Source organism: Salvelinus namaycush, chromosome 39 (genome assembly GCF_016432855.1).
Source record: "Salvelinus namaycush isolate Seneca chromosome 39, SaNama_1.0, whole genome shotgun sequence".
In the NCBI taxonomy this organism is placed as follows: domain Eukaryota; kingdom Metazoa; phylum Chordata; class Actinopteri; order Salmoniformes; family Salmonidae; genus Salvelinus; species Salvelinus namaycush.
In genome coordinates this window covers 2,482,797-2,493,741 of record NC_052345.1, presented here as the reverse complement: position 1 = coordinate 2,493,741, position 10,945 = coordinate 2,482,797, and the positions used below count along the sequence as shown (strand labels likewise).

The window sequence follows — 10,945 nt, the reverse complement described above, 5'->3', positions numbered from 1 at the left end:
ACAGACATCAAATAGGGCTACTATTTCATTTAGATTAATGGTTGTTGATTTTACAGTTCTAAATGCTTACACCATATGAAAAATGTACTTGTGTTTCAGCTTTTGAGGGTCACAGTTATTTCCACGTGACTTACACCCATCAGAGGATCTGTACCTTGAAGGGGTCATCAGTGGACATACCCTGCTCTTATACATTTCCCAGTGGTCATACAGTCTCTGAAAAAAAATGGTATACAAAAGGAAAACTTGACGAGGCGCCTCAAATCCTGAACCCGGGGTATGGAGGTCGTGTGGAGTACCTTGGAAATATGCAGAGTGACTCCACCCTGAGAATCACAGACCTGAGAGAGGAGGATTCAGCTGAGTATAAGTTTAGATTCAGAACAGATCAGACAACCTGGGAGCCCACCTTCCCTGGAACAACTCTGACTGTCACAGGTAACACTGCATGTCACATCCTATCAATACTGCAAACTATTACTTAATGATATACTCAGTGTTTTAATACCCTTTCATTTAGGTCTGCAGGTGAAGGTGACTACTGCCACTGTGACAGAGGGACAGAAGGTGACACTGACCTGTCACACCACCTGTACTCTGACTGACAACCCCAACCCCACCTATATCTGGTACAAGAATGGACATGTAACCAACCAATCTAACAGTCTGTTCCTAAACCCAGTCAGCAGTGAGGATGCAGGCAGCTACTCCTGTGCAGTAGAAGGCCATGAGGATCTCCCCTCTGCTGAAGAGACTCTCACTGTCACATGTGAGCCTGTGTGATACATCTCCAGTTGTATCCTTTTAGTTACATCTTCTCTCATCTATTCTATCTGTTATTTCAATCTATGTCCAAGTTCCATGATTGTACTCATCTCATTACTGTAGTGAAGTGCAAGTACTTCACAAACACTGTATTGTTACATTAATGTCTAAGTTACACATATTTATATTAATATTTCATTTATTTCAATCACAAGTCCAAGTTCCATGATGCTCCTCATGTAAAGCTCTATGTATGAACAATGTGTTACATATTGTCCACCAGATGGCCCAAAGAACACCTCAGTGTCAGTCAGTCCCTCTGGTGAAATAGTGGAGGGCAGTTCAGTGACTCTGACCTGCAGCAGTGATGCCAACCCACCTGTGGACAAATACACCTGGTACAAGAAGAACGTAACCTCACCAAAAGCATCAGGACAGCGTTACAGCATCACTAACATCATCTCTGAGGACAGAGGAGAATATTACTGTGAGGCCCAGAATGGAAGAGGATCTATGAACTCTACAGCTCTGATGATTGTTGTAGCAGGTAAAGTTACATTTCAATACTTCAATATAAAACTACGTGTTTCAATCTAATGTTAATACTTTGAATATGGCTTATTATAATTAAACATTGAGTGTACAAAACATTAAGAACACCTGTTCTTTCCATGACATAGACAGACTGACCAAGTGAATCCAGGTGAAGCTTTGATCCCCTATTGATCCCCTACGTGTTAGGAAGGTGTTCCTAATGTTTGGTATAGTGGCTGATTATAGTATAAATGTCCTTTGTTAGTGTATATTCATTGTCAGTTCATAGAAACACCATTAAAGTTCTGTATTACCATATTATACCATGTACTCATGTCATCCATATTGTATTATAGGGAAACAAACATCAGTTCTGACTGCAGCTGTAGGAATCATAGTTGTTGTTCTGGTTCTCATCCTCTGTCTCTCTGGACTCATGTGGTTCCAGTGACAGAATTTTTCAAATGTTTTATAATTTCCCCTTAGCACTCTGATTTGTTATGAATGCATTAATATATTCATTAATTCATGTGCAAAACTGTATTAGTAACATGTAAACTTCCACTAGTGGTCACTAGAGAGCAGAATTCACTCTGTCCCACTTTACAGGACATCCACAGCAGGAAGTGATGCCACAACAGACACACAGGTGACTATCAGTTACACCTCCACACCTGGTGACATTAATTTACTATGTCATGACAGTCTCTCTCATACTATTTTCACTGTTACCATGACATCTCTCTCTCTCTCTCCACAGTGTCCATCCTGATCCTAACAGTGACACGTACACAGCTCTGAACATGAAGACCAGGTCACCAGAGTATGACACCCTGGCAGTAAGTGTGTTTAATGTGTGTGTGTGTCCATAAAAATGTTACGGAGTGGTGTGTAATGTGCTCATTCAGTGTCTTATTTCAGAATGTGAGGGACTCCCCCACTGTCACAATCCCTCAGATAGATGCTGGGGCCTCCGATTATGAGAACTGAAGAGAACCACAACCTGGACTGAAGAGAACCACCACAGAACCCGGACTGAAGAGAACCACCACAGAACCTGGACTGAAGAGAACCACCACAGAACCTGGACTGAAGAGAACCACCACAGAACCTGGACTGAAGAGAACCACCACAGAACCTAGACTGAAGAGAACCACCACTGAACCTGGACTGAAGAGAACCACCACCAAACCTGGACTGAGGAGAACCACCACAGAAACTGGACTGAAGAGCTACAGCATCAAACCAAAGCTAGGCCTCACAATGCTATTATCTTACTATCATAATGCTTTCTAATCTAGAAGGTTTGAGACAATGAGCTTTAACTTCTGAGTAAGTGCTGGAGTTGAATTATATTTCCTTGTAATAATATTTATGTATATTGATGATAAATTGGAAGGTTTATGCTTCTGCTCTTTTTCTATGAGATTCATTTCTAGATTTTCTATAACACAAAAAGCCCACTTTTCAGTTTACTCTATGTAGATTCATATTAGGTTTCTGCTCTTGTTCTATGGGATTTTGCCATTTCCAGATTTTTTTACAGTATGTGTACACCTGCTAGTTGAACATCTGATTCCAAATTCATGGGCATTAATATGGAGTTGGTCCCCCCTTTGCTTTTATAACTTCCTTATCTCTTCTGGGAAGGCTTTCCACTAGATATTGGAACATTGTTGCTGGGACTTTACTTCCATTCAGCCACAAGAGCATTAGTGAGGTCGGGCACTGATGTTGGGTGATTCCAATTTATCCCAAAGGTATTCGATGGGGTTGTGCATTGATATCCACAAGCAAAGGGAAAAGGTGAGAGGAGGAGAGTGCATAGATGCAAGAAGGAATACAACGTGGCTGCTATGAAAGTGAACTTTCTTTACCCGTGATCCGGGGTGTATTCATTCCGACGTTTCTTAAAACAGAAGCAAACAGAACGAAATGGGGATAAACATACCTGACTTTTTTCCAATAGAAACTGTAATTTGAAACTGTTGGACTGATGATTACACCCTAGATCAGCTAGATACAGTCAAGAGTGTGCAAGGTGGTATTCCATGTTTAACTGTCTGTCCATGTGTCACTGTTTGTCGCCTCAAAATGTTATCTCGACCTGTGTGCACCTACATTGTAAATTGAATTCATAGGCTAGGTTGTAGCAACCTCATGATGGCTCCATCTCATTACAACATCCACTCTTCTGGGAAGGCTTTCCACTAGATGTTGGAACATTGCTGTAGGGACTTGCTTCCATTCAGCCACAAGAGCATTAGTGAGGTTGGGCACTGATGTTGGGCGATTAGGCCTGGCTTGCAGTCAGAGTTCCAGTTCATCCCAAAGGTGTTCGATGGGGTTGAGTTCAGGGCTCTGTGCAGGCCAGTCAAGTTCTCCCACACCAATATCGACAAACCATTTCTGTATGGACCTCGCTTTGTGCACGGTGGAATTGTCATGCTCAAACAGGAAAGGGCTTTCCCAAACTGTTGCCACAAAGTTGGAAGCACAGAATCATCTAGAATGTCATTGTATGCTGTAGCATTAAGATTTCCCATCACTGGAACTAAGGGGCCTAGCCTGAACCATGAAAAACAGCCCAAGACCATTATTCCTCCTCCACCAAACTTTACAGTTGGCACTGTGCATTGGGGCAGGTAGCGTTCTTCTGGCGTCCGCAAACCCAGATTCGTCTGTCAGACTGCCAGATGGTGAAGCGTGATTCATCACTCCAGAGAACGCGTTTCCACTGCTGCAGAGTCGAAGGGCTGCGAGCTTTACACAATTCCAGCCGACACTTGGCATTGCGCATGGTGATCATAGGCTTGTGTGCGGCTGCTCGGCCATGGACACGCCTTTCATGAAGATGCCGACATACAGTTCTTGTGCTGATGTTGCTTCCAGAGGCAGTTTTGAACTTGGAAGTGAGTGTTGGAACCGAGGACACACCATTTTTTTATATTTTTTATATATATATATATATTTTTTTTAATTTATCCCCTTTTCTCCCCAATTTTCATGGTATCCAATCGCTAGTAATTACTATCTTGTCTCATCGCTACAACTCCCGTACGGGCTCGGGAGAGACGAAGGTCGAAAGCCATGCGTCCTCCGAAGCACAACCCAACCAAGCCGCACTGCTTCTTAACACAGCGCGCCTCCAACCTGGAAGCCAGCCGCACCAATGTGTCGGAGGAAACACCGTGCACCCGCCCCCCTCAGTTAGCGCGCACTGCGCCCGGCCCGCCACAGGAGTCGCTGGAGCGCAATGAGACAAGGATATCCCTACCGGCCAAACCCTCCCTAACCCGGACGACGCTAAGCCAATTGTGCTTCGCCCCACGGACCTCCCGGTCGCGGCCGGCTGCGACAGAGCCTGGGCGCGAACCCAGAGACTCTGGTGGCGCAGCTAGCGCTGCGATGCAGTGCTCTAGACCACTGCGCCACCCGGGAGGCGGACACACCATTTTTACGCACTTCAGCTCTCAGCGGTCCTGTTCTGTGAGATTGTGTGGCCTACCACTTCGCGGCTGAGGCGTTGTTGCTCCTAGAAGTTTCCACTTCCCTACAACAGCACTTACAGTTGACCCAGGGCAGAAATATGCCAAACTGACTTGTTGTAAAGGTGGCTTGATATGGCGGTGCCATGTTGAAAGTCACTGAGATCTTCAGTAAGGCCTGTCTATTGACAATGTTTGCATATGGAGATTGCATGGATGTTTGCTCAATTTTATACACCTGTTAGCAACGGGTGTGACTGAAATATCCGAATCCACTAGTTTGAAGGGGTGTCCACATACTGTGTTTATATATAGTGTAACTAACAGCTTTTTCATATTTCTAGCTCTTGGACCAGGTTTCCTGTTTAATAATGATTTACTTTGTATTGCTATTACATAATACCATATTGTTCAGTGTCATGATATTCATTGTTTTATCACATTTTTCATTATTATCTATTTTAGATACATTAAGTACATGTTTACCTTTTCCAGTTTTTATATTGTGGTTCAGTGTCAATACAGTTGCAAATAAGTTGGCGTCATGTTGCAAATATGCTCAAAGTTTAAGATAATAAATAAATTGACTATTTGATCAACTATTAATACATTGATTCATAACTATTTTCTCTCTGCTGTTGTTTCTTGTATTTCTGACTATTGGACACATGATGTCACCATTAAACCGATCCACACCAAGCACTGATCCTCACCAACGACATGCACCACGCACGCTGGTGGTGAGCGGCTCAGCTGTTTGTTCACCTGCAACCGCCCACAACTGCTAATAACCCATCTGCAACTGCCCGGCTATATGTAATGAAGTGGAAATCTGAGGCCCTCACCCACCCCTAACCCTGACCTGTTACACCCTATATAACCACTGTGATTATTATTTGACCCTGCTGGTCATCTATGAACCTTTTAACATCTTGGGCTCCCGAGTGGCGCAGCGGTCTAAGGCACTGCATCTCAGTGCTAGAGGCATCACTACAGACCCTGGTTTGATCCCAGGCTGTATCACTACCGGCCGTAATCGGGAGTCCCATAGAGCGGTGCACAATTGGCCCAGTGTCGTCCGGGTTAAGGTAGGGTTTGGCCAAGGTAGACCGTCATTGTAAAATAATACTTTTTTTCTTAATTAACTTGCCTAGTTAAATAAAGGTTAAATACAAAAAATAAAATAACGACCTGGCTTTAATGGCAATGTACTCTTATAATCTTCACCCGGCACAGTCAGAAGAGGACTAGCCATCCCTCAGAGACTAGTTCCTCTCCAGGTTTCATCATGCCATTCTATGGAGTTGTTCCTAGCCACCGTGCTTCTACATCTGCATTGCTTGCTGTTTGTGGTTTTAGGCTGTGTTTCTGTATAATCACTTTTGTGACATCTGTTGATGTAAAAAAGGCTTGAAAAATACATTTGATTTGATTTGAATGTGATTTTAGCTGTTAAATCTGGGCCTGTGTTTTAGCTGTTATATCAGGGCCTGTGTTTGTAGGTTCAAAGTTTGGTTTATTTGTCATATATATAAAAATACATTGCACTGCTTAATGACAAGCTACCTCACCATACAATACATCAACTAATGCAGGCCTAAGCTACAGTCAAAGTATACCTGTGTGTTTAATTCATAAAGGGCATGTTAACTGACTGATATTATCTGACTGATATTATCTGACTGATATTAACTGACTGATATTAACTGACTGATATTAACTGACTGATATTTATCTGACTGATATTAACTGACTGATATTAACTGACTGATATTATCTGACTGATATTAACTGACTGATATTAACTGACTGATATTAACCGACTGATATTAACCGACTGATATTAACCGACTGATAGTATCTGACTGATAGTATCTGACTGATATTAACTGACCGATATTACTGATATTAACTGACTGATATTAACCGACTGATATTAACCGACTGATATTAACTGACTGATATTATCTGACTGATATTAACTGACCGATATTACTGATATTAACTGACTGATATTAACTGACTGAAAATAACTGACTAATATTAACTGACTGATATTAACTGACTGATATTACTGATATTATCTGACTGATATTATCTGACTGATATTATCTGACTGATATTAACTGACTGATATTATCTGACTGATATTAACTGACTGATATTAACTGACTGATATTAACTGACTGATATTAACTGACTGATATTAACTGACTGATATTAACTGACTGATATTATCTGACTGATATTAACTGACTGATATTAACTGACCGATATTACTGATATTAACTGACTGATATTACTGATATGTCACGCCCTGACCGTAGAGATCATTTTATTCTCTATGTTTGGTTGGTCAGGGTGTGACTCGGGTGGGAAACTCTATGATCTTTATTTCTATGTTTTGGCCGGGTATGGTTCTCAATCAGGGACAGCTGTCTATCGTTGTCTCTGATTGGGAATCATACTTAGGCAGCCTGTTATGCCACCTTAGTTTTGTGGGATGTTGTTTTTTGTTAGCTCTGTGAAGCCTGCAGAAGTGATGTTCGTTATTCCTTTCGTTGTTTTTGTTTGGTGTTCTGAGTATTAAAGAGCATGAACACTTACCACGCTGCACCTTGGTCTACTTCTTTAGACGAGCGTTACAGAACATGCCACCACAAAAGCAGCGTTTTCTGGAGGAAACAAACATGGGAGGAGATCCTGGAAGGCAAGGGACCATGGGCACAGGCTGGAGAATATCGTCGTCCTAAAGAGGAGTGAGAAGCAGCAAAGGCGGAACGGCGAAGATACGAGGAGTTGGCATGACGAAGTATGCACGAGAGGCAGCCCCCCAATTTTTTGGGGGGGGGAACACAGGGAGATTGTCAGAGTCAGGTTATAGACCTGAGCCAACTCCCTGTGCTTACCGCGAGGATCGAGTGACCGGGCAGGCACCGTGTTATCTGGTAAAGCGAACGGTGTCTCGAGTGCGTGAGCAATGCCCGGTGCGCTCGGAGCCAGCTCTCCGCAAGTGCCACGCTAGAGTGGGCATCCAGCCAGGGCGGATTGTGCCAGCTCAGCGCTTTTGGTCTCCGGTACGCCATTTCGGCCCAGGGTATCCTGCGCCGGCTCTGCGCACTGTGTCTCCGGTGCGCTGTGACAGCCCAGTGTGTCCTGTGCCTGCGCTCCGCACGTGACCGGCGAAAGTGGGCATTCGGCCACGAGGAGCAGTGCAAGTTCTAAGCACCAGATCTCCAGTGCTCCCCCACAGCCCGGTTCATCCTGTACCTGCGACGGTCCCCAGTCCGGAGCCTCCGGCGACGGTCCCCAGTCCGGAGCCCCCGGCGACGGTCCCCAGTCCGGAGCCCCCGGCGACGGTCCCCAGTCCGGAGCCCCCGGCGACGGTCCCCAGTCCGGAGCCCCCGGCGACGGTCCCCAGTCCGGAGCCCCCGGCGACGGTCCACAGTCCGGAGCCCCCGGCGACGGTCCACAGTCCGGAGCCCCCGGCGACGGTCCCCAGTCCGGAGCCCCCGGCGACGGTCCCCTGTCCGGGGTCTGCGGCGACGGTCTCCAGTCCGTGGCCTATGGCGAGGGTCCCCAGTCCGGGGCCTGCGGCGAGGGTCCCCAGTCCGGGGTCTGCGTCCCGCCCCGGAGCTGCCACCAGGATAGATGCCCACCCGGACCCTCCCCTATAGTATCAGGTTTGCGGCCGGAGTCCTTACCTTTGGGGGGGGGGGGGGGTACTGTCATGCCCTGACCTTAGAGATCTTTTTATTCTCTATGTTTGGTTGGTCAGGGTGTGACTCGGGTGGGATACTCTGTTCTTTATTTCTATGTTTTGGTCGGGTATGGTTCTCAATCAGGGACAGCTGTCTATCTTTTGATTTGATTTGATTTGGATCTCTTTTAGTCCCCATTTGGACTAATCTTCCAAGAGTACTTAATAAACATTAAAATACAATTTATAATACGAACACATTTCCACATATAACACACTATTACAAACATACATATATACTAACATAATGACCCAATAAATACTCAATCTAAAAAATATTGATTCTTCATCTACTGATGTCCCACAACATTTCTATGTATTATATTTAAATCGTTTTAAAATGTTTAAATGTATATATTGAAAGGTTTCTGGTTTGCTCAGTTAATTTATTCCAATTCTTTATTGCTCTAAATCGAAATGTTCTTTTGCCTATTTCTCTTTTCTGTCTGGACAACACATAGATGGTGGACAATCTATTCCTAGTATTTACTGAATGTCTGTCTCTTACCAACTGAATACTCTTGTGAATAGAACTTGGCTGCTTTAAATGATGTATATTATAAAATAAGCATGTTTTTTTCAATTATCTTATCGATTGATGAACAACCAAGAACATTGCGCATGACTGCAACAGAAGAACCATATCTCCACCTTTAAACAATCATTGCTGCTTTGTTCTGTGCATTCTGCAGCCTCCTAACTTAACTTGATGATGCATTTCCCCAGACCACAGAACAGTAGTTCACCTGACTCTCAATTAATGCTTGTGTTATTTGCTGAAGACTTTTTCCTGGGACATATTTAGTTATCCTTCTGATTATGCATGCTGTTTTAATATATATTTTTTTACATCGATTAGTTATTTGAGACGACCATGATAAGCAGTTGTCTAGCTGCACTCCCAATAGTTTGGTTTCTGCCACTTCTTCAATTTGTACTCCTCCCATACTTAATTGTATCCCATGCTGTTTTGGCCTTTTCCTAGTGGAACACACCAATATAACTTTGGTTTTCTTGGTGTTTAAAACAAGTTTGTTTTGGCAAACCCACTCCCTAATATTCTCCAAATCTCCTTGTGAAGCTTGCTGTACCTGTTGCACCGATTGACTTGCTGCATAAATTGTAGTATCATCTGCAAATATAGTAGCTTGAGTTTCAGCTTAGGCTTAGGGAAGGTCGTTGGTATATATTAAATAGAGAAGTGGCCCAAGGCAGCTGCCCTGCGGTATTCCACAGTTTAACACATGAGGGGAAGAAAATGATATAGGTGGACTGTTTCCTGTCAGTTAGATATGACTGTACCCAATTCAATGCTACCTCCTTAAAACCATAATGCATTAATTTTGTCAAAATTATTTAATGATCCACTAAATCAAATGCTGCACTAAAATCTAAAAATAGTACACCCACAAACTTGCCATTATCCAAAGCATTGAGCCACTTGTCAGTCATGTCAACCAATGTAGTGGTAGTGGAATGTTTTTTGCGATAAGCATGCTGATTGGCTGTAATCAGATCATTCTTTTCCATGTACTCCCATATTTGTCTACTCACAATACCCTCCAATATCTTACTGAGTGTAGGGAGTAGACTAATTGGTTGACTATTGGCAGGAGTAATGGGTTCTTTGCAGTCTTCGGAATAGGACACTGTTCATTTGCAAACATCCCCATTTCCAGTGACCAATTAAATATATATCTCAGTGGAACTGCAATCTGGGGAGCAGCACAGCGAAGCAAAAAATTGTCCATAAGACCATAACCTGTAGATTTACCATCAGGTAATGACTTCAATAGGTTTAGCACCTCCTCCACTGACACCGTTTGCAGACTAAAAGAGCAGATCTTGTTGCTCATAATATGATCATCAATCCATTGGGCAATAGCTTGTTTGGAAGAATGTATGTTTACATTGTTGCTCAGTAAACTAATTTTCTTTTTCAACCTCCACACTAGATGGGCATGATGAGATAGATGTACCAAGTAAGCCCTTAACTGTGTTCCATACCTTTTTTAGAATCATTTTTACAATCAATAAAAGCATTTAACTGCATAATTAGGTAATGTTCTAGAAGTCTGTTCATCAATTTCTAGTTTTGACTTGGCTGCTAAGACTTTTGCCATATTTCTTTGAGAAAAAGCCTCACCCGGTTCGTCATCAATCCATGGAGATGGACGAGCATCAACTGTACTCTTTCTTACTGATGCATGATGGTCTATTACCTCAGTCAGCAAATCAATAAAACATTCTGTAGCATGATTTAAATCATCCCCTAGATAAATCAGCTCCCAGGGTACAGCAGCCAAATCATTTTAGAAATAGCTCATGATTAAATGTTTAAAAAAATGTCTCTTGACCACAATCCTTCGGGGGTTTCTTTGGAACCTTGGTGTTCATG

General features: G+C 43.2%; 1 protein-coding gene across 1 annotated transcript; it reads left to right on the top strand.

The window, feature by feature from the left end:
* The first annotated feature begins 105 nt into the window (after positions 1-105).
* Positions 106-2,725, top strand: LOC120033033 (B-cell receptor CD22-like). The gene is made up of 6 exons (XM_038979325.1): positions 106-438; positions 521-769; positions 1,049-1,312; positions 1,909-1,948; positions 2,060-2,138; positions 2,221-2,725. Exons 1-6 carry the CDS (start codon positions 309-311, stop codon positions 2,287-2,289), a joined length of 831 nt encoding a protein of 276 aa, XP_038835253.1. The 5' UTR covers positions 106-308; the 3' UTR covers positions 2,290-2,725.
* Positions 2,726-10,945: the final 8,220 nt, after the last annotated feature.

Coding starts and splice junctions, on each gene's coding strand:
- LOC120033033 (XM_038979325.1), top strand. CDS start 309: ATGCAGAGTGACTCCACCCTGAGAATCACAGACCTGAGAGAGGAGGAT. Junction 439..520: donor AACAACTCTGACTGTCACAG/GTAACACTGCAT, acceptor CCTTTCATTTAG/GTCTGCAGGTGAAGGTGACT. Junction 1,313..1,908: donor TCTGATGATTGTTGTAGCAG/GTAAAGTTACAT, acceptor CCCACTTTACAG/GACATCCACAGCAGGAAGTG.